The following is a 24,733-nucleotide window of genomic DNA, read 5'->3' as shown; positions in this document are numbered from 1 at the left end:
AAAAACTTTGAAAAATAAAATAAGTCACTGGGAGTTGATTTGTATTGGTTTTAACCCTTCTGAAATTGTGATAATGTTCCCCTTTTAAAAAATGTTTCTCACACAAAACTAAGGCAAAACTATTTTTGATTATTTTTCCGGGGAGTTGGCAACCCTAACCTAAAAAGAGGGCGACTTTGTAAGGGACCATTCCAACATTTTTGCACATGTATACCTATATAATACTCCTGTTGTGGTCTGCAGTTGTGAATGTTCGGGGGAAAAATGGTGTTATATAAACAAGAACTACGCACAGACTTGGAAAAAGTATCAATGATAACTTTTGATCACCTCTGATGCTTTTCTGTCCGAATTTAAAAATGTGCAGTTTTCCCGAGCACTCGTCGTATGTCTTTTTTTTTTTTTGTCCAATTGGTGCACTAATACCATCTTCCGAGCGAAGATGTCTGTATCAACACTGATGGCTGCCAGCATCCTGCAGCGCTTCATGTGTAAATGTAACCTGTTGAATATGATGTATTTCAAATATAAACAGCTGAGCAGGGTCTCATGGGAAATGTTGTTCCTCACCACCTCTTTGAATCCTTGTTGGATTGAACACTGCCACCAGGTGGCCGTCAGTGAAGCATACACTTCCTGATATAAGAGGGTTTTTTTTTTTTTGTGTGTAGTGTTTTATAAAGTCCACTTCTGCCGGGCTTAACTCTTCACTTTCAACTCCTCTTCAAGTTTGTACTTTAAACCGAGTTGAAAGTGACCCTTAGTGACCTGTTATACTTTTCTTTGTCTTGTCCTTTTTTGATGTTAAACTATTATACCAATGTCTATATTTATAACATTCCTCTTGTATGTTATCAAACAATAAAATCATGGTTGGAATGTTGGAAGCACTCTTTTTTTGTGTGTTACAAGTCACAGGGAAGTTTAAGTCGTGTTGGACGTGGTTTATTGTTCAAACAGGGAAACAGAACATTTAGGAAAGCCGTTCGAGTGAAGAGACAGTGTCAAGTGGTACTGAGACAGTTCATATATGACAAAATAACATGAAATAAACTTAATTAGCAACAGAAATAAAACCATTGACATAACCAAAACTATAGCTGTCACTTGCATGTTTTTTACTTGTGACTTCGGGGCAAAGACGTAAGAAAAATAGGCCCCAAAAAATTTTTGTTGCCCTTATTTGTGCATACAGTATTCCCATCAGGCACAATACATCGATACAACGTTGATTATACGTACATGTCCTTTAAAACTGACTATGAAACAACGTTGCAAAATATTTGTAAATTGAGACAACGTTGATGTCTAGCGTTGGATCCACATAGTTGGTTGGGAACTGACCAAATTTCAATGGTCAAATTAATGTCAAAAAGCATGTTGTTTCAATGTTGTGTTGTAGAATATTGGTTGGGAAAATTATATAATTTCTATGGTCAAATTAATGTCGTCAAAAAGCATGTTGTGTTGTAGAATATTGGTTGGGAAAATGACAACATTTCAATGGTCATTAATGTCGTCAAAAAGCACGTTGTTTCGATGTTGTGTTGTAGAATAATGGATGGGAAATTGACAACATTTCAATGGTCAAATTAATGACGTCAAAAAGCATCTTGTGTTGTAGAATATTGGTTGGGAATATGACAACATTTCAATGGTCAAATTAATGTCAAAAAGCATGTTGTTTCAATGTTGTGTTGTAGAATATTGGTTGGGAAAATTATATAATTTCTATGGTCAAATTAATGTCGTCAAAAAGCATGTTGAGTTGTAGAATATTGGTTGGGAAAATGACAAAATTTCTATGGTCAAATTAATGTCGTCAAAAAGCATGTTTCAATGTTGTGTTGTAAAATAATGGATGGGAAATTGACAACATTTCAATGGTCAAATTAATGACGTCAAAAAGCATGTTGTGTTGTAGAATATTGGTTGGGAAAATTATATAATTTCTATGGTCAAATTAATATCGTCAAAAAGCATGTTGTGTTGTAGAATATTGGTTGGGAAAATGACAAAATTTCTATGGTCAAATTAATGTCGTCAAAAAGCATGTTTCAATGTTGTGTTGTAGAATAATGGATGGGAAATTGACAACATTTCAATGGTCAAATTAATGACGTCAAAAAGCATGTTGTGTTGTAGAATATTGGTTGGGAATATGACAACATTTCAATGGTCAAATTAATGTCAAAAAGCATGTTGTTTCAATGTTGTGTTGTAGAATATTGGTTGGGAAAATTATATAATTTCTATGGTCAAATTAATGTCGTCAAAAAGCATGTTGAGTTGTAGAATATTGGTTGGGAAAATGACAAAATTTCTTTGGTCAAATTAGTGTCGTCAAAAAGCATGTTTCAATGTTGTGTTGTAGAATATTGGTTGGGAAAATTATATAATTTCTATGGTCAAATTAATGTCGTCAAAAAGCATGTTGAGTTGTAGAATATTGGTTGGGAAAATGACAAAATTTCTATGGTCAAATTAATGTCGTCAAAAAGCATGTTTCAATGTTGTGTTGTAAAATAATGGATGGGAAATTGACAACATTTCAATGGTCAAATTAATGACGTCAAAAAGCATGTTGTGTTGTAGAATATTGGTTGGGAAAATTATATAATTTCTATGGTCAAATTAATATCGTCAAAAAGCATGTTGTGTTGTAGAATATTGGTTGGGAAAATGACAAAATTTCTATGGTCAAATTAATGTCGTCAAAAAGCATGTTTCAATGTTGTGTTGTAGAATAATGGATGGGAAATTGACAACATTTCAATGGTCAAATTAATGACGTCAAAAAGCATGTTGTGTTGTAGAATATTGGTTGGGAATATGACAACATTTCAATGGTCAAATTAATGTCAAAAAGCATGTTGTTTCAATGTTGTGTTGTAGAATATTGGTTGGGAAAATTATATAATTTCTATGGTCAAATTAATGTCGTCAAAAAGCATGTTGAGTTGTAGAATATTGGTTGGGAAAATGACAAAATTTCTTTGGTCAAATTAGTGTCGTCAAAAAGCATGTTTCAATGTTGTGTTGTAAAATAATGGATGGGAAATTGACAACATTTCAATTGTCAAATTAATGACGTCAAAAAGTATGTTGTGTTGTAGAATATTGGTTGGGAATACGACAACATTTCAATGGTCAAATTAATGTCTTCAAAAAGCATGTTTCAATGTTGTATTTTTGTTGTTGAATATTGGTTAGAAAAATGGCTAAATTTCAATGGTCAAATTAATGCCGTCAAAAAGCATGTTGTGTTGTTGAATATTCGTTGGGAATATGACAACATTTCAATGGTCAAATTAATGTCGTCAAAAAGCATGTTTCAATGTTGTATTTTTGTTGTTGAATATTGGTTAGAAAAATGACTAAATTTCAATGGTCAAATTATTGTCAAAAAGCAAGTTGTTTCAATTTGTGTTTTCGAAGATTGGTTGGAAGCATGACTAAATTTCAATGGTCAAATTAATGTCGTCAAAAAGCACGTTGTTTCAATGTTGTGTTGTAGAATATTGGTTGGGAAATTGACAAAATGTCAATGGTCAAATTAATGTCATCAAAAAGCATGTTGTTTCAATGTTGTGTTTGTGTTGTAGAATATTGGTTGGGAAAATGACTAAATTTCAATGGTCAAATTAATGTCGTCAAAAACATGTTGTTTCAGTGTTGTATTTGGGTTGTAGAATATTGGTTGGGAAAAGGACTAAATTTCAATGGTCAAATTAATGTCGTCAAAAAGCATGTTGTTTCAATGATGTATTTGTGTTGTAGAATATTGGTTGGGAAAATTACTAAATTTCCAATGATCAAATCAACGTCAGAACCCAACGTTGATTAAACATAATCACAAAGCATGTTGTTTCAATGTTGTATTTGTGTTGTAGAATATTGGTTGGGAAAATGACTAAATTTCAATGGTCAAATTAATGTCGTCAAAAAGCATGTTGTTTCAGTGTTGTATTTGTGTTGTAGAATATTGTTTGGGAAAATGACTAAATATCCAATGATCAAATCAATGTCAGAACCCAACGTTGATTAAACATAATCACAAAGCATGTTGTTTCAATGTTGTATTTGTGTTGTAGAATATTGGTTGGGAAAATGAATAAATTTCAATGGTCAAATTAATGTCATCAAAAAGCATGTTGTTTCAGTGTTGTATTTGGGTTGTAGAATATTGGTTGGGAAAATGACTACATTTCCAATGATCAAATCAACGTCAGAACCCAATGTTGATTAAACGTCATCAAAAGGCATGTTGTTTCAACGTTATGTTTGAGTTGCTCAACGTCAGGACCTCATCCGACAAGTTCTCAACGTTGTTTTGACGCAGGGGTGTCAAACGTAAGGCACTGACAGGTTTTATCCGGCCCGCGGGATGAGGCTGCTAAATATTAAAATGAGCGGAAATTTTTGAATGAAAGAAACTGCTGTTCTAAACGTGTCCACTAGATGTCGCAATAGCAATTCTTTGTATCTCTGTAGGTTATGCTACATATTTAAAAAAATAAAATTAAAGCACATGTCAGTGCACCAGTCGAGGAAAGTGAGCAAACTACATAAATAACATCCTGTAATTTGATTGATATATTTTTTTTATCTTGATGGACTGAAAATAAACACCAATGAGTTGACCGATGAACATTATCACATAATGTAGTTAGAAAGTGTAAAAAGTGGTAAAAAGTAACAACATTATGATTTGTACATTTTCAGAATCTGCTTGTTCTATTTTTAAACAAAAAACAATCTTTATTTTTAAGTTATCGTGCCGTGATTTTACCAGTCCGGCCCACTTGGGAGTAGATGTTTCTCCATGTGGCCCTCCATCTAAAATGAGTTTGACACCCCTGTTTTAATCTCTTGTGCCTGCTGGGATCTTTTGGAGATTCTTCTGTTTGCACAATGTCTTGTACTCGCATCCAACAAAGCTGCTGCACTAATCACGTTGTATCTCTTGATGCAATGACATTAAATAATTCGTACACGCGATAAATTATCCAATTAGTAAAGTCTAGGACAGGGGTCACCAACGCGGAGTCCGCGGGCCCCAGATAGCTCGTAAGGACCAGATGAGTCGCCCGCTGGCCTGTTCTTAAAATCGCTCAAATAGCAGCACTTACCAGTGAGCTGCTTCTATTTTTTAAATTGTATTTATTTACTAGCAAGCTGGTCTCGCTTTGCTCGACATTTTTAATTCTAAGGGAGACAAAACTCAAATAGAATTAGAAAATTTAAGAAAACATTTTAAAAACTTGGTCTTCACTTGTTTAAATAAATTCATACATTTTTTTTAATTTGCTTCTTATAACTTTCAGAAAGACATTTTTAGAGGAAAAATACAACCTTAAAAATGATTTTAGGATTTTTAAATACATATACCTTTTTACCTTTTAAATTCTTTCCTCTTTTTTCCTGACAATTTAAATACATTTTCAAGTAAATGTATTTTTTTTATTGTAAAGAATAATAAATACATTTTAATTTAATTCTTCATTTTAGCTTCTGTTTTTTCGACGAAGAATATTTGTGAAATATTTCTTCAAACTTATTATAATTAAAAAAAATTAAAAATATTCTGGCAAATCTAGAAAATCTGTAGAATCAAATTTAAATGTTATTTCAAAGTCTTTTAGATTCCTTTAAAAAATTTTGTTCTGGAAAATGTATAAATAATTATTTGTCTTTGTTAGAAATATAGCTTGGTCCAATTTGTAATATATTCTAACAAAATTCAGATTGGATTTTAACCTATTTAAAACATGTCATCAAAATTTTAAAATTAATATTAATCAGGAAAAATTACTAATGATGTTCCATAAATTGTTTTTTTAATTTTTTTCAAAAAGATTCGAATTAGCTTCTTTTTTTCAGTTGAATTTTGAATTTTAAAGAGTCGAAATTGAAGATAAACTATGTTTCAAAATCTAATTTTCATTTTTTTCCTGTTTTCTCCTCTTTTAAACCGTTCAATTAAGTGTTTTTTTTCATCATTTATTCTCTACAAAAAACCTTCTGTAAAAGGAAAAAAAATGTACGACGGAATGACGGACAGAAATACCCCTTTTTTTATATATATGGATTTATTTATTAAAGGTAAATTGAGCAAACTGGCTATTTCTGGCAATTTATTTAAGTGTGTATCAAACTGGTAGCCCTTCGCATTAATCAGTACCCAAGAAGTAGCTCTTGGTTTCAAAAAGGTTGGTGACCCCTGGTCTAGGATATGACTGCCATGCTTTTATTTAAAGCTCTATTTGCACTGAACAGGAAGTCACTGTTTTATGTCTAAGTGCTGTGTAACTAAACTCGGGTTGTCCTTTTTCTGAAAACTCAAAGGAGGCAGGGGCCATATTTTACATTTTCAAAACCAACATAATACATATTTTTTTTTTTTTTTTTTTTTTTAATGAAAAAATGTGTTGTTATAAATGCCGAAATTTTAACGTTTTCTTGTTACATTTGGTCTTTTGTTTATTGTTTTTTAATACAGTCGTCCCATCCGTATCGTGCTTCAAATATCAATAGTATTCCTGCATGGATTTTTGGGTAGTTGTAAAGCTTTTTCTACTATATTTTTGCCCAAAGTTGAGCGTTTTCATGCATAAAATGGCTAAAATAATGAATAATATTAATATACAGGTGTATTGGCCACTGGAGGAGACCAATCAGATCACACTGTTCAGTATTGTGGCCACTGATTGGCTAAGCCTCATTAAACATTAGTATATTGGATTAAAATATATAAAGGCAACAATAAGGGTGGTATTTCCTCTCCATAGGGATCTCACCATGAATTTATTAACGTGGACCCCGACTTAAACAAGTTGAAAAACTTATTCGGGTGGCCAATTGTACGGGATATGTACTTTACTGTGCAATCTACTAATAAAAGTTTCAATCAATCAAATCAAAAGTTTCAATCAATCTCATCGTGTTGAAAAAAATATTTAGTAGGTAGTAAACATTTTTTTTTTAATGCTCTGGGTATGAAAATATTTGATTTATAATTAATGTTCCCTACCTTGCGGCAATTCAATTATGGCGGCCTTGTCCAGAACCAATTAACAGTGATAAACTAGGGATGACTTGTATTTTTTTCAATGAAAAAAAACAGCCTGCATGCCAGCTTCTTGGTATTAACATCAACATTGTAACTCGTTCTAGTTCTTTGTGTTGTTTTTAAGTAATAGTGTTTTTTGAATGTTCCGCAGGCCAATAAAAAAAATACCTCTGGCAATAAACAGTCATATTTGGGTCTCTGACGTCGACCTTTGAAGGCACTTTTTCGACACAATTATGACGGTATTGACAGTAACATGCTCCAATCTAGAATACATTCTGTCGGCACTTTCTTTTAAAGCTCAATTTACAAAATCTCACCATTTTGAGCCATTAAGAGTTTACAAAGCTGTTCATCTTTTGTTCCCAGGATGCAACTGGGAGTGGGATGTCCGTCCAACCTGGGGGAGTGCAAGCTGTGAGTCTCACACATTCTTTGCAGTAAATGTGACATGTTTTTTTTGTTGTTGTTTTTTTTTACTGTCAATGTGCAATAGTTTGCGACTTTAAACTCATAGCTCGCTCGGTGTTAGATGCATTGCATGAAGTGGGTGACCGGCGGTAGGAAAACATGCAGTCACACTTAGTGAAGTCTGAATCCTCGGTGCAGCCTCAGCTGCTCAGCAGGACGATGATGTAGATGAGGAGCAGACAGATGAGGATGAGGGTGAAGTTGACGAAGAGCTCCTGCAGGTTCCTCTTGGCCTGTGGAGTGACCTCGATTTGGGAGGCGCGGCGGATGGCCGACTTGGTGATGTGCTGGACGCGCTCCATGGCGATGCTTGGACTCGGAGGGTCAGGCTGCAGGAAACAATCAGGACATGAAAGTCCAGAAGAAAGTCCTGTTCTTGTCTGGAAGGAACAAAAAATCGAAGAGAAGAAAAGTGTATGCATTACATTCATAATTATACTTTGTTCAGATTGCTACCATTTTGTCACCATCTAGTGGGCAATGAAAGTAATCCTGCCTTTAAATGTACTTTCAAGTCAATTGTAGTACAGCATTTACTTACATGACCCATTCCAAACAACCTTCCCTAGTCATGGTGAAGAAATTAAAATCGACCAGTACAAAAATTCAACAAACCTGCTCGCACATAACACCACCTGCTCATTGAACTTGGTGGATGTTATTGAAAAAAGTCCATCCATCCATCCATTTTCTACCGCTTATTCCCTTTTGGGGTCGCGGGGGGCGCTGGCGCCTATCTCAGCTACAATCGGGTGGAAGGCAGGGTACACCCTGGACAAGTCGCAACCTCATCGCAGTCAAATCAACATAAAAAAAAAAATAACACCAATTTAAATCCATGGCAATGGATAATTATAATATGGCAAAACTACACAAAACCTTAATGAGGTTGTCACGTAAGTAAACAAGGTAGGAGTTGAACTTTCACATACTCTTAATAACTAATTAGAATAATTATTAATTATATATTAATTATATTATTATAATATGTACTTGTATACAGTATATGTATAGGATCTCTTGCCATATATATATATATATATATATATGTATATATATATATATATATATATATATACATACAGCGGGGCAAAAAAGTATTTAGTCAGCCACCGATTGTGCAAGTTCTCCAACTTAAAATGATGACAGAGGTCTGTAATTTTCATCATAGGTACACTTCAACTGTGAGAGACAGAATGTGAAAAAAATCCAGGAATTCACATTGTAGGAATTTTAAAGAATTTATTTGTTAATTATGGTGAAAAATAAGTATTTGGTCAACCATTCAAAGCTCTCACTGATGGAAGGAGGTTTTGGCTCAAAATCTCACGATACATGGCCCCATTCATTCTTTCCTTAACAAGGACCAATCGTCCTGTCCCCTTAGTAGAAAAACAGCCCCAAAGCATGATGTTTCCACCCCCATGCTTCACAGTAGGTATGGTGTTCTTGGATGCAACTCAGTATTCTTCTTCCTCCAAACACGAAGAGTTGAGTTTATAACAAAAAGTTCTATTTTGGTTTCATCTGACCACATGACATTCTCCCAATCCTCTGCTGTATCATCCATGTATCCATTTTGGTATAAACTCAACTCGTCGTGTTTGGAGGAAGAATAATACTGAGTTGTATCCCAAGAACACCAGACCTACTGTGTCAAAAAGTCAGGATTTTTTTTTTGTCAAAAAGTCTGGATTTTTTTTGCAAGTGTCAAAAAAACTGGATTTTTTTTGGCAAAAAGTCTGAATTTTTTTGTGAGTGTCAAAAAGTCGGGATATTTTCTAAGTGTCACAACGTCAGGATTTTTTTCTAAGTGTCAAAAAGTGAGTTTGTTTCTGTCAAAAAGTTGTTGTTTTTCAAAGTGTCAAAAAGTCGGGGGGGTTTTTAAGTGTCAAAAAGTCAAGATTTTTTCTGTCAAAAAGTCAGGGGGGGTTGTCAAAAAGTCAGGATTTTTTTAAATCAAAATGTCAGGATTTTTTTTGGTCAAAAAGTCAAGATTTTTTTTGTCAAAAAGTCAGAATTTTTTTGTGAGTGTCAAAAAGTCGGGATATTTTCTAAGTGTCACAACGTCAGGATTTTTTTCTAAGTGTCAAAAAGTGAGTTTGTTTCCGTCAAAAAGTTGTTGTTTTTCAAAGTGTCAAAAAGTCGGGGGGTTCTCTAAGTGTCAAAAAGTCAAGATTTTTTCTGTCAAAAAGTCGGAGGGGGGGGGGGTCGTCAAAAAGTCAGGATTTTTTAAAATCAAAATGTCAGGATATTTTTTGGGTCAAAAAGTCAGGATTTTTTTGTCAAAAAGTCTGAATTTGTTTTGTCAAAATATGGTGAGTTTTTTCTAAGTGTCAAAAAGTTTTGGACAAAAAGTCAGAATTTTTTTTGTAAGTGTCAAAATGTCAGGTTTTTTTCTGTCAAAAAGTTGTTGTTTTTCAAAGTGTCAAAAAGTCGGAGGGGGTTTAAAGTGTCAAAATGTAAGGATTTTTTTCTGTCAAAAAGTCAGAGGTTTTTTTAAATGCAAAAAGTCGGAATTTTTTTCTGTCAAAAAGTCTTTGTTTTCCCTGTGAAATAGTCTCTTTTTTTTCCAAGTGTCAATAACTCGGGATTTTTTTCTTTGTGTCAAATTTTTTTTTTTTCCTGTCAAAAAGTTGTTGTTTTTTAAAGTGTCAAAAATCTGGGGGTTTTGTAAGTGTCAAAAAAGTAGGATTTCTTCCCCTCAAAAAATCGGGGGGGTTTTTAAGTGGCAAAAATTTAGGATTTTTTCCGTCAAAAAGTCGTCGTTTCCTTTTCTCTGTCAAAAAGTCGGGATTTTTTCCAGGTGTCAAAAAGTCGGGATTTTTTTTAAGTGTCAAAAAGATGGGGGTTTTTTTCCGCACAGCCCTACTTTAAATCAAATTTAAGTTTTATCTAATAAATATAAAAAATTTAAGTAAAAAAGTGTGAACATTTTTTTAAGTGGGGGCTCATACTAAAATTCTGTTTAGAGCCCCAAATCAGCCTTGAAAACATTCATCCTATCAAAATCAGGTTTGAGTCACAGTATAAAAAATGGTTAAAAAACAGCCAGCCGTTTTTTAAAAGTGTGTTTTATTTTAGCTGCAGTCCATTAAACTGGCATGTGTATTTTAAGGTGGATCCAAATTTGTATTTTCCTGCCTTGATGGAGGTTTGTCAAGTTGAACTTAAGGCTAAGCTCATCAGTGCCGTCATGCGTCTCAACCCTCTGTGATCTTGTGACCTCCACTGTTGCGGAACACGCCGTGGTGATAAGTGATAAGAGAAAGGCCCCCGGGCAGGCGCCAGCTTGAGGTCTGTTGATGCGTTAACCCCGACTATTGGGCGTGGCGGCGTCACTGCAATGTCAACTTAGGACAGTCGCGATGCATGCTTTTCTCTGCTCCGTGTTTGGTTGGAGATGAATATGAGCACATGGGGGGATTTAAAGGACTTCCAACAGTGCATTAAAGCCCCTTTGTGATGGGATTCGGACTCTCGTTTGATCAAAGTCATGCTTTTGTTTGTATGTAACCGTCTATTCCTATTGTGCCGCTGCCAAAGTACTTTGCTATTTATATTGAGTGGACCGTTTTGGATTCCTGTCATGGAGTTAAAAGGAAGTGCAGGCTCAGACCAGATGACAGGGCCATAGTCTTTTCATCAGCACTATTTTTATCATTCTGATTTGTTTCTTCCACCCCTGATCCGTCCGTGAGTCTCTGATTATCTCTGGACATGTTAGCGCCTTTTGAGAGTCTCATACCTCGCGAGATAACTCTTTAAGTGTGTTGTTGGGCTGCTCTCTGTCCTGCTCTCACTGGAACAAATAGACAGAACACTCAGGGCCTGATCTACTAAGATCCCAAATAACATAAAATAGTTAGGCTAAGCCAGGGGTCAGACACCCACAACGTTGAAAGAGCCATATAGGACTAAAAATACAAAAAAACAAATCTAATTGGAGCCACAAAAAATGAAAATTTTACACATTGAAAAAATTATTACTTTCTGACACTTTGAAAAATTCTAACTTTTTGACTCTTAGAAAAAATCCAAACTTTTTGACACAAAAAAATCCAAACTTTTGACACTTAAAAAAATCCAGACTGTTTGACACTTGGAAAAAAAAATAAAACATTTTGACAGGGAAGAAAAAAAAATGACTTTTTGCCAGAAAAATCCTAACTTTTTGCCACTTAAAACCCCCCCGACTTTTTGACACTTACAAAAAAAAACGACTTTTTGACACTTTGAGGAAAAAAACAGACTTTTTGACACACAAAAAAAATCCCAATTTTTTGACACTAAGAATAAAATCCAGACTTTTTGACACTTAGAAAAAAATCCTGACTTTGTGACACTTGCAATGAATCTAGACTTTGTCAGACTTAGAAAAAAATCCAGACTTTTTTACACTCACAAAGACACTTGGAAAAAAAATGACATTTTGACAGAAAAATTTTTGACTTTTTGACAGAAAAAAATCCAGATTTTTTGACACTTGGAAAAAAAATCCCGACTTTTTGACACTTGGAGAAAACCCAGACTTTTTGACACTTGGAGAAAAATCCAGACTTTTTGACACTTACAAAAAAATTCGGACTTTTTGCCAAAAAAAATCCCCGGCTTTATAGGACCAAAAATGCAAAAAAACAAATCTGTCTGGAGCCGCAAAAAATGAAAATTTTACACGTTGAAAAAATTATTACTTTCTGACACTTTGAAAAAATTCTAACTTTTTGACACTTAAAAAAATCCAGACTGTTTGACACATGGGGGGAAAAAAATTTTTGACAGGCTAAAAAAAAAAAGACTTTTTGCTACAAAAAAACTAACTTTTTGCCCCTTAACCCCCCCCCCCCCCCCCCGACTTTTTGACACTTCCTAAAAAACCCGACTTTTGACACTTTGAAAAAAATTCCAACTTTTTGACACTAAGAAAAAATCACGACTTTGTGACACTTACAAAGAATCTAGACTTTGTGAAACTTGAAAAAAATCCAGACTTTTTGACACTCACAAAAGACACTTGGAAAAAAATGACCTTTTGACAGAAAAAATCCTGACTTTTTGACACTTGGAAAAAAATCCCGACTTTTGACAGAAAAAAATCCTGACTTTTTGACACTTATAAAAACCCCTGACTTTTTGACACTTTGAAAAAAAATACAGAATTTTTGACACTCACAGACTTTTTGACAGAAAAAATGCCGACTTGTTGACATTTAGAAAAAAAACACAATTTGCCATTTAGAAAAAAATCTAAATTTTCTGACACTTTGAAAAAATCCAGACTTTTTGACACTCACAATAAATCCAGAGTTTTCGACACTTGAAAAAAAAAAACTTTTTGACACTTGGGGGAAAAAAACGACTTTTTGACACTTGCAAAAATCCAGACTTATTGACGGAAAATATGCCGACTTTTTGACACTGTTAAAAAATCCAGAATTTTTCACGTTTAGAAAAAAATTCAGATTTTTTTGACGCTTTGAAAAAATCCCGACTTTTTGACTCTTGGAAAATATCCGGACTTTGACACACAAAAAACCCAGACTTTTTGACACTTAAAAAAATTAAACTTTTTGACACTTTCACAAATCCAGACTTTTTGACACTTTGAAAAAATCCAGAATTTTTGACACTCATAAAAAAAATCCAGACTTTTTAACACTTATAAAACAAATCCAGACTTTTTGACACTAAAAAAAAACAAAACTTTTTGACACTTGTAAAAAATTCAGACTTTTTGACACTTACAAAAAATCCAGACTTTTTGACACTTAAAAAAGAAAAACTTTTTGACACTTTAAAAAAATCACTACTTTTTGACACCTTGAAAAAATCATGACTTTTTGACACTCAAAAAAATGTTTGACTTTTTAACACTTGAAAAAAAAAACACTTTTTGACACTTAGAAAAAATCACTACTTTTTGACACTTTGGAAAAATCCAGACTTTTTGACACTTAGAAAAAAATACCGACTTTTTGACACTTACAGACTTTTTGACAGAAAAAATGCCGACTTTTTTGACATTTAGAAAAAAATCACTATTTGACATTTAGAAAAAATCCAGATTTTTTTGACACTGAAAAAATCCAGATTTTTTGACACTTGGAAAAAATCCAGACTTTTTAACACTTGGAAAAAATCCAGACTTTTTAACACTTGAAAAAAAATCCAGACTTTTTGACACTTAAAAAAATCCAGACTGTTTGACACATGGGGGGCAAAATTTTTTTGACAGGCTAAAAAAAAAAGACTTTTTGCTACAAAAACCTAACTTTTTGCCCCTTACCCCCCCCCCCGACTTTTTGACACTTCCTAAAAAACCCGACTTTTTGACACTTTGAAAAAATTCCAACTTTTTGACACTAAGAAAAAAATCACGACTTTGTGACACTTACAAAGAATCTAGACTTTGTGAAACTTGAAAAAAATCCAGACTTTTTGACACTCACAAAAGACACTTGGAAAAAAATTACCTTTTGACAGAAAAAATCCTGACTTTTTGACACTTGGAAAAAAAATCCCGACTTTTTGACAGAAAAAAATCCTGACTTTTTGACACTTATAAAAACCCCTGACTTTTTGACACTTTGAAAAAAAAATACAGAATTTTTGACACTCACAGACGTTTTGACAGAAAAAATGCCGACTTGTTGACATTTAGAAAAAAAACACAATTTGCCATTTAGAAAAAAATCTAAATTTTCTGACACTTTGAAAAAATCCAGACTTTTTGACACTCACAATAAATCCAGAGTTTTCGACACTTGAAAAAAAAAAACTTTTTGACACTTGGGGGGAAAAAAACGACTTTTGACACTTGCAAAAATCCAGACTTATTGACGGAAAATATGCCGACTTTTTGACACTGATAAAAAATCCAGACTTTTTCACATTTAGAAAAAAATTCAGATTTTTTTGACACTTTGAAAAAATCCCGACTTTTTGACACTTGGAAAATATCCAGACTTTGACACGCAGACTTTGACACGCAAAAAACCCAGACTTTTTGACACTTAGAAAAAATCACTACTTTTTGACACTTTGGAAAAATCCAGACTTTTTGACACTTAGAAAAAAATACAGACTTTTTGACACTTACAGACTTTTTGACAGAAAAAATGCCGACTTTTTGACATTTAGAAAAAAATCACTATTTGACATTTAGAAAAAATCCAGATTTTTTTGACACTGAAAAAATCCAGATTTTTTGACACTTGGAAAAAATCCAGATTTTTTAACACTTGGAAAAAATCCAGACTTTTTAACACTTGAAAAAAAATCCAGACTTTTTGACACTTAAAAAAAAGAAATTAAACTTTTTGACACTTGGAAAAAATCCAGACTTTTTGACACTTTGAAAAAAATCCCGATTTTTTGACACTTGGAAAATATCCAGACTTTATGACACACAAAAAACCCAGACTTTTTGACACTTAAAAAAATTAAAACTTTTTGACACTTGGACAAAATCCAGACTTTTTGACACTTTGAAAAAATCCAGAATTTTTGACACTCATAAAGAAAATCCAGACTTTTTAACACTTATAAAACAAATCCAGACTTTTTGACACTAAAAAAAACAAAGCTTTTTGACACCTAGAAAAAATTCAGACTTTTTGACACTTACAAATCCAGACTTTTTGACACTTACAAAAAATCCAGACTTTTTGACACTTAAAAAAAGAAAAACTTTTTGACACTTAAAAAAATCACTATTTTTTGACACTTTGAAAAAATCCTGACTTTTTGACACTCAAAAAAATGTTTGATTTTTTAACACTTGAAAAAAAAAAACTTTTTGACACTTAGAAAAAATCACTACTTTTTGACACTTTGGAAAAATCCAGACTTTTTGACACTTAGAAAAAAATACAGACTTTTTGACACTTACAGACTTTTTGACAGAAAAAATGCCGACTTTTTGACATTTAGAAAAAAAACACTATTTGACATTTAGAAAAAATCAAGATTTTTTTGACACTGAAAAAATCCCGATTTTTTGACACTTGGAAAAAATCCAGACTTTTTAACACTTGATACAAAATCCAGACTTTTTGACACTTAAAAAAAAAAAGTAAACTTTTTGACACTTGGAAAAAATCCAGACTTTTTGACACACACAAAAAATCCAGACTTTTTGACACTAAAAAAAACAAAGCTTTTTGACACCTAGAAAAAATTCAGACTTTTTGACACTTACAAATCCAGACTTTTTGACACTTACAAAAAATCCAGACTTTTTGACACTTAAAAAAAGAAAAACTTTTTGAAACTTAAAAAAATCACTATTTTTTGACACTTTGAAAAAATCCTGACTTTTTGACACTCAAAAAAATGTTTGACTTTTTAACACTTGAAAAAAAAAAACTTTTTGACACTTAGAAAAAATCACTACGTTTTGACACTTTGGAAAAATCCAGACTTTTTGACACTTAGAAAAAATACAGACTTTTTGACACTTACAGACTTTTTGACAGAAAAAATGCCGACTTTTTGACATTTAGAAAAAAATCACTATTTGACATTTAGAAAAAATCAAGATTTTTTTGACACTGAAAAAATCCCGATTTTTTGACACTTGGAAAAAATCCAGACTTTTTAACACTTGATACAAAATCCAGACTTTTTGACACTTAAAAAAAAAAAGTAAACTTTTTGACACTTGGAAAAAATCCAGACTTTTTGACACACACAAAAAATCCAGACTTTTTGACACAAAAAAAAACCAAACTTTTTGACACTTAGAAAAAATTCAGACTTTTTGACACTTACAAATCCAGACTGTTAACTAAGATAAAACATTTCAGTTAACAAAATATCACTGGTTGAATGATCTAAATTTACCTGTAAGTTTTCCCTGCTGACCCGTGGTTCACCCCTGTCGCCAACACTGGCGCTTTTTTTGTTGTCGCTTATTGATTAAATGTTTTTGTACTTTGTATGCCGTCTCTGCATACAAGGTTCCAGAGAAACTCAAAACTTTACATTTCAAATTGCAAAAGAAGACAGACGTCTTAGTTTATGTTGAAACAGTTACATTGGGTGGAATGGCTTTGTCTTACATTGTTAAATCATTCAAGGGAAGATATAAAGGAGTCCAATCCAATCAGTTTAACAAACGCAGCGCAGAACCCGTAATAGCACAATCGGCTATTGTTCGCCGCTCTTCACGTGGCGTCCCTCCAGTGTCTGCGTTGTGTCATGAGGCTGCATGTGAAAAGTACAAAAAGCTTCACTGCGCTTGGTTCGGCAATCATTTAGTTCTGCAAAATGTGTCACATGCTCCTAGAAGGAATCGAGGAGCACATAAGACAAAAAGATGTCGGTAGACTGAAGCTGTGGGTCTGACAACCTTTAATTGCAAGCCCGGCATGCCGAGTGTCGCCGATAACAGCTGCTGGGCGCCACTTCTGTGCATCAACATTCTTTCTGTTCAGACTCATTCATAGTTTCCATCAAACTGAGCTGGAAACTCTTCAAGCAAAGCAAACGGACGCGCTTGTTCAATAAATGATGTTCAGCTGCATGGGTGCGCAAACTCGGCTAGAATTGGGTTTTTTAGTGCCTGGAAGCTTTCAGTACAGTACTCAATTTATTCTGAGAGCTGCACTCACTGGACATCACATTAGGTACACCTGCAAATATTTAATGAGCCGGAGCAGTAGCATTTCTGCTTTGTTTAGTCTGTCAGAGCGCTAATGACAGTACTTGATTATACACCCTGAAGTCATTCAAAGTAAACATATTTAAATCAATACCTCTCAAAAAAAATGTTCCTTTTGGAGACATGGTGTGAACAAGCAAGTGTCAGATTCATTTATACAGTGGGGCAAAAAAGTCTTTAGTCAGCCACCGATTGTGCAAGTTCTCCCACTTAAAATGATGACAGAGGTCTGTAATTTTCATCATAGGTACACTTCAACTGTGAGAGACAGAATGTGAAAAAAAAATCCAGGAATTCACATTGTAGGAATTTTAAAGAATTTATTTGTAAATTATGGTGGAAAATAAGTATTTGATCAACAATTCAAAGCTCTCACTGATGGAAGGAGGTTTTGGCTCCAAATCTCACGATACATGGCCCCATTCATTCTTTCCTTAACACGGATCAATCGTCCTGTCCCCTTAGCACAGGGGTGTCAAACTCAAATACAGAGTGGGCCAAAATTTTAAACCCAACAAAGCCGCGGGCCTAGGTTGAACAAATTAACATTTTAATAGGGACCCAAACAAGTTTTGCATTGAATATTGAACAAGCAAGGCTTATATAACTTTATAGTGACATGCAGAATTGAGTTTCAAATAATAATAACAATAACTAAATGGTAAATGGGTTGTACTTGTATAGCGCTTTTCTACCTTCAAGGTACTCAAAGCGCTTTGACACTATTTCCACATTCACCCATTCACACACACATTCACACACTGATGGCGGGAGCTGCCATGCAAGGCCCTAACCACGACCCATCAGGAGCAAGGGCGAAGTGTCTTGCTCAAGGACGGAACGGACGTGACTTGGTTGGTAGAAGGTGGGGATCGAACCAGGAACCCTCAGGTCGCTGGCACGGCCACTCTACCAACCGCGCCACGCCGTTAAAATTTAAATAAAAATTAATGCCTCTTTTCTATTTGCAGCCTTCTGAGGTAAATATCAAAATAAACTTTTTCCAAAGGCCAATAAAGTAAAATATTGAAAATAAAATAACAATAAGGACTGAATCAAACATTCAAGCCTTGAAGTAGCGAGAGAAAGTGAATGAATAAAACCTTAATTATTGCTCAGTTTGCTCCACTGATTTGCTTTAACAACGCTTATATAACCTAATGTTTTTTATTGTTATTGTAAAATTTCTCTATTTTGTTTCCATTTAAACCCCCATTATTTACTTTTTACATTTTTTTAATTTTATTTTTATTTATTTATTTTTAAATTGATCTCAACTCTGTACACTGCTGCTGGAATTTTAATTTTCCTGAAGGAACTCTCCTGAAGGAATCAATAAAGTAGTAGTGCAAAATCAACTTTCAAAAAACAATCGAAAAAACATCACAGAAATAACATATAAATAAAAAAATGTAATGCCTCTTTTGTATTTGCAGCCTTCTGAAGTAAATATCAACATTAACTTTTTCCACTAGCTAATACATTTGAAAATAAAATAACAATGAGGTGGTCAGGGTTGGGGGGTGGTGGAGTTCGGTGGTAGTGGGGGTGAATATTTTAGCATCCCGGAAGAGTTAGTGCTGCAAGGGGTTCTGGGTATTTGTTCTGTTGTGTTCATGTTGTTCTCCCGAATTGTGTTTGTCATTCTTGTCTGGTCAGGGTTCAGAGTGTGGCGCATATTTGTAACAGTGTTAAAGTTGTTTATACGGCCACCCTCAGTGTGACCTGTATGGCTGTTGATCAAATATGCATTGCATTCACTTTTGTGTGTGTGTGTACAAGCCGCATATACTATGTGACTTGGCCGGCATGCTGTATGTAAAGAGGAAAAGCGGACGTAACGACAGGTTGTGGAGAACGCTAAAGACAGTGCCTTTAAGGCACGACCCCAATATTGTTGTCCGGGGAGAAATTTGGGAGAATGGTTGCCCTGGGAAACTTTCGGGAGGGGCACTGAACTTCGGAAGTCTCCCTGGAAAATCTAGAGGGTTGGCAAGTATGAGTATGAGCGGTGAATGCAGTGTTACAGCGGCACCGCCGCTGTATAATACCGGCGGGCCAGTTCTAATGTTACTTTGATATTGCCTCAAGGGCCAAATGAAATTACACGGCCAAATTTGGCCCGCGGGCCAGAGTTTGACACCCATGCCTTAGCAGAAAAACAGCCCCAAATCATGATGTTTTCACCCCCATGCTTCACAGTAGGTATGGTGTTCTCGGGATGCAACTCAGTATTCTTCTTCCTCCAAACACGACTTGAGTTTATACCAAAAAAGTTCTATTTTGGTTTCATCTGACCACATGACATTCTTCCAATCCTCTGCTGTATCATCCATGTATCCATTTTGGTATAAACTCAACTCGTCGTGTTTGGAGGAAGAAGAATACTGAGTTGCATCCCAAGAACACCATACCTACTGTGAAGCATGGGGGTGGAAACATCATGCTTTGGGGCTGTTTTTCTGCTAAGGGGACAGGACGATTGATCCGTGTTAAGGAAAGAATGAATGGGGCCATGTATCGTGAGATTTGGAGCCAAAGCCTCCTTCTATCAGTGAGAGCTTTGAATGGTTGACCAAATACTTATTTTCCACAATCATTTACAAATAAATTCTTTAAAATTCCTACAATGTGAATTCCTGGATTTTTTTTTTCACATTCTGTCTCTCACAGTTGAAGTGTATCTATGATGAAAATTACAGACCTCTCATCATTTTAAGTGGGAGAACTTGCACTCATCGAGGGTGGCCTCTCCCCTTTCCTCTCCCTTATCTCTCCTGCTTGCTTCTTTGTTTTGTCTTGTCTTAACTTTCTTGTTGCCTCCTTTTTGCACTGCTCTCCAAATCTAAACATTGGAACTATTTAAATGGCCTCAACAAAATTGACAAGATCTTGGGTTTGGGGGAACCTGCTGTCGTGACGAAGCGGTTGTTGCTGGACACACCACGGACTTTTGGGAGAAGAAGGAGGACCGCGTGCCTGGCGACCCTTTTCTGTCGAGGACGTGAAGATATCCACCTATTCGGAATTATGACAACAGGACGTCTGCTGATTGGAGTAAGCGTTGCTCTGGTTTGTCGACAAATTGGAAGTTGCTGGCAGTCTTCAAAGTACCCCAAAGCTGCCACAAATGATTGGAGGATGCGGGAAGAACTGTGGATTACATCGGACTGTCTACCCCGCAGTTTTTGAGGACCAGTCATAGAAAATTTTAGAGTGAAAAGCAAATTTTATTTTCACTCGCATACAAATCATTTTAACTTGGATTGTTTCCCTGTTCTCGAGACTCTCCCGAAGATCACTGCAGGAAGACACAACAAACTCCCTTTTTTGTCTCTCATGGACACCAGTGTTAATTTTGACAGCAAAATATGATTTAGTTTTAGTCAGAGTCTTTTGACTAAAATGTAATTTAGTTTTAGTCATAATTTAGTTATTTAAATTGTTTTAGTTTTGGTCTAGTTTTAGTTGACGAAATATCATAAGATTATAGTCGACGAAAACTACAGTAGGTTTAGTCGACTTGATTGATTGATTGATTGATTGACTGATAATTTTATTATTAGATTGCACAGTTCAGTACATATTCCGTACAATTGACCACTAAATGGTAACACCCGAATAAGTTTTTCAACTTGTTTAAGTCGGCGTCCACGTTAATCAATTCATGATACAAATATATACTATCAACATAATACAGTCATCACACAAGTTAATCATCATAGTATGTACATTGAATTATTTACATTATTTACAATCCGGGGGGTGGGATGAGGAGCTTTGGTTGATATCAGAACTTCAGTCATCAACAATTGCATCAACAGAGAAATGTGGACATTGAAACAGTGTCGGTCTTACTTAGTAGGATATGTACAGCCAGCAGAGAACATAGTGAGTTCAGATAGCATAAGAACAAGTATATTCATTAGAAGTACATTTGAGTTGTTTATAATCCGGGGAGATGGGATGTGAATGGAGGAGGGTATTAGTAAAGTGTTGAAGTTGCCTGGAGGTGTTGTTTTAGAGCGGTTTTGAAGGAATATAGAGATGCAATTACTTTTACACCTGTTGGGAGTGCATTCCACATTGATGTGGCATAGAAAGAGAATGAGTTGAGACCTTTGTTAGATCGGACTCTGGGTTTAACGTGGTTTGTGGAGCTCCCCCTGGTGTTGTGGTTATGGCGGTCATTTACGTTAAGGAAGTAATTTGACATGTACTTCGGTATCAAGGAGGTGTAGCGGATTTTATAGACTAGGTTCAGTGCAAGTTGTTTTACTCTGTCCTCCACCCTGAGCCAGCCCACTTTGGAGAAGTGGGTTGGATTGAGGTGTGATCTGGGATGGAGGTCTAAAAGTAACCGGACTAGCTTATTCTGGGATGTTTGGAGTCTAGATTTGAGGGTTTTGGAGGTGCTGGGGTACCAGGAGGTGCAAGCGTAATCGAAGAAGGGTTGAATGAGAGTTCCCGCTAGAATCCTCAAGGTGCTTTTGTTGACCAGAGAGGAGATTCTGTAGAGGAATCTTGTTCTTTGGTTGACCTTTTTGATCACCTTGGTTGCCATTTTATCACAGGAAATATTAGCCTCTAGAATGGAACCTAGGTAGGTGATCTCATCTTTCCTGGTGATAACAGTCACCCACTTTTATAGTGAAGTCACTGACCTTCTTAAGTTTGATATGGGACCTAAATAGGATGGATACCGTTTTATCTAAGTGCATGGATAGCTTGTTGTCAGCGAGCCAGGTGCAACTATTAAGGAGTTCAGCACTGAGGATTTGTTCCACCTGTGACTTGTCCTTGCCGGATACCAGCAGGGCCGAGTCATCCGCAAACAGGAACAATTCACAGTGGCATGCTGATGGCATGTCATTTACGTATATTAGGAACAGTAAAGGTCCTAGTATACTGCCTTGGGGGACTCCACATCTTACTGAGAGGGGAGGGGACATGGTGCCGTTCACCTCTACCACCTGTTTCCTCCCCTCCAAGTAAGATTGCATCCAGCTCGACGAGGTTTCGTCGAATCCGATTGCTCGGAGCTTATCCAACAGTATAGCGTGGTTAACGGTGTCAAAGGGACTAAAGGGTAATATGTAAACTTTCCCTTCAATTTCGGAAAGTCAAAGCAAAACAGCGGAAAAATCACCGATACAAGTCGTATTTTGATGAAAATCATGTCTCAAATTTAGTATTTCACAAGTAAGCCGTGTAATAAACGAGATAACATCGAGTGAGTTGTATGTTGTGGAAAGTGCTCACCTGTGTGTGGATTTCGGGGTGATTTGACTGTAAATGTCGCTTCAAGTTTGTTGTGTTTTTCCCCGTAATCCTGGCGCTGCATTTCTTACACTGGGTCTTGTTATCTTTGACATCAAATATAAATATGTCCTCTCTCCTCTTCTTCCCCGGCGTTGACATGTTGTCTTCAGCAGCGCATTCCCGGGTCAGTCTCAAACACAAACTACGTTTACGTAACTTCCTTACCACGTCGCTCTGATTGGTTCTCTTCCCAACTTCTCCAGCCTCTTCCTAACAAAATGAGTTCCGATTGGATCTCGCCTCTGGCAGATATTTTCGTCTCGTTTTTATTCGTTGACGAATATGTCAATACACCTCGTTTCAGGCCACGTAAATTATTTTTTATTTAGTTATTGTCTCGCTTTAGTCAGAAAAAAAAGGTTGTTGACGATAACTGAGACGAAAAATTTTTGTCAACAAAATTAACACTGATGGACACACACTTGTTGTGAACTTTGGAATAGCGACGGCAAATACATCAAGGCCGCTGAACAGAGACACACTGTGGGCTTATACACACACACATCCACAAAAAAATATTTGCCACACATACACACCCCGTCCCCCTAATCCAACGCCCTCGAAGCAAATCCCGTAGTGTTGATGAATGGATGGTCAGCGCCTGAGAGCTGCGACATACCACCATGACTTTGAACTACCTTCCCTCCGTTGTTAGATATCTCGAGATGTATGTTGTAATGTGTATATGTGCTTTGCTATGGAGGTTTTTTCCCACTCCAGACTGGGCCCCCTTAGGAGCCCAGTCTGGATTGTATTTTTTTTACTCATCCTTCCCCAGCATTTACCTTTTTACCGTCTTTTACGGGGCGCCTTATGGCGACCCATCAGCGTTCTTGTTCTGTAACCCTGTACACTGTTTCTTTGTCTAATCTTGAACAGGTTTTTGCTGAAAACAAAGTTTCGTTTTACTTGTTGCAATGACAAAAAAGACCTACCTACCTACCTGACTAAATACTTTTTTGCCCCACTATGTGCGTAGTTTGTTAGAAAATCCATCCCAACGGAAGAATAGAGAGAAGGAGAAGGCTGTGTGTTCTAGAAGGATGCTGTCGCTTACCTTGCAGATGAAAGCAGTCCTGACTGGTGTCTGAGAGCGAGAGAAATGTCAGATATGCAACCATGTCCAAGGCTGTAAACAGATAAAGAGGGAGGGAGGGAGGGAGGGATGGAGGGAGGGGGGGAAAGAGTCATAACAAAGCATAAGCCTGAAGCGCAACCAATGCCTAACTAGAAGAAATCTCAGTTTGAACATTTTGTAGATTTTGCTGGTTGAGTTTTGTCCACTGCAAACATGCTAAAGTGGGAAAGTTCCTTATAAGGAGAATGTAACTCTCTGTATGAGTGTGTGTTTTTTTTTTTTTTTTTTTATCTTCAGTGGACAGCGAATGTTAATCCTCCTCCCTCTGGGAAAGCTCCAGCCTGAAATGAAGACGCATTAAAGGCCTACTGAAATGAGATTTTCTTACTTAAACGGGGATAGCAGGTCCATTCTATGTGTCATACATGATCATTTCCCACTGGGAAATGATTGGGTGGTATGACCCAATGTCCCACTGGGTGTGAGTTTTCCTTGCCCTTATGTGGGCCTACCGAGGATGTCGTGGTGGTTTGTGCAGCCCTTTGAGACACTAGTGATTTAGGGCTATATAAGTAAACATTGATTGATTGATTGATTGATTTCGCGATATTGCCATATTTTGCTGAAACGATTTAGTAGAGAACATCGACGATAAAGTTTGCAACTTTTGGTCGCTAAAAAAAAACCATTGCCTTTATTGAAAGTAGCAGACGATGTGCGCGTGACGTCACGGGTTGTAGAGCTCCTCACACCCTCACATTGTTTATAATGTTAACCTCCAGCAGTAAGAGCTATTCGGACCGAGAAAGCGACAATCCCCCCATTAATTTGAGCGAGGATGAAAGATTTGTGGATGAGGAAAGTTAGAGTGAAGCACACAAAAAAAACGACGGCTCCAGGCGGCGGCAGTGGGACCGTTTCAGGTGTAATTAGACACATTTACTAGGATAATTCTGGAAGATCCCTTATCTGCTTATTGTTTTAATTATTATGTTTTACTAAGAGGAGGTGACGGCAGACTGACACCAGGTGGCAGTAGTGTCCAAAGATTATTTAATATATATATATTAACCATACATATATTTATCTGATAATCAAACAATAGAAAATAAACTAAGGAAAATTG

General features: G+C 35.8%; 2 protein-coding genes across 5 annotated transcripts in view; one reads left to right on the top strand and one right to left on the bottom strand.

Annotated features, from left to right (window-relative positions):
• The window catches only part of LOC133544282 (protein FAM184A-like), a 148,682-nt gene that overhangs the window by 105,873 nt on the left and 18,076 nt on the right, over positions 1–24,733 (top strand). For 2 of the 3 annotated variants that reach the window (XM_061889459.1, XM_061889461.1), the window contains exon 23: positions 7,442–7,489. In XM_061889459.1, the coding sequence (XP_061745443.1) occupies positions 7,442–7,489 (48 nt within the window). Of the gene's footprint in view, positions 1–7,441; positions 7,531–24,733 lie in introns of those variants that run through there. The other variant, XM_061889463.1, reaches the window with a different exon arrangement.
• On the bottom strand, positions 930–23,682 carry pln (phospholamban). Of its 2 annotated transcripts, none has more exons than XM_061889469.1 (2): positions 23,587–23,682; positions 930–7,923 (listed from the first exon to the last, which is right to left on the bottom strand). In XM_061889469.1, exon 2 carries the CDS (start codon positions 7,843–7,845, stop codon positions 7,684–7,686), a length of 162 nt encoding a protein of 53 aa, XP_061745453.1. In that variant the 5' UTR covers positions 7,846–7,923; positions 23,587–23,682; the 3' UTR covers positions 930–7,683. The 2 variants fall into 2 exon arrangements, with proteins under 2 accessions (XP_061745453.1, XP_061745455.1); XM_061889471.1 differs by having other exon boundaries at positions 930–7,872; positions 23,587–23,657.

This window comes from Nerophis ophidion, linkage group LG27 (assembly GCF_033978795.1).
Source record: "Nerophis ophidion isolate RoL-2023_Sa linkage group LG27, RoL_Noph_v1.0, whole genome shotgun sequence".
NCBI classification, from domain to species: domain Eukaryota; kingdom Metazoa; phylum Chordata; class Actinopteri; order Syngnathiformes; family Syngnathidae; genus Nerophis; species Nerophis ophidion.
Note: the sequence above shows the minus strand (reverse complement) of the source record. Positions and strands in the feature narration are given on the sequence as shown.

Coding starts and splice junctions, on each gene's coding strand:
- pln (XM_061889469.1), bottom strand. CDS start 7,845: ATGGAGCGCGTCCAGCACATCACCAAGTCGGCCATCCGCCGCGCCTCC.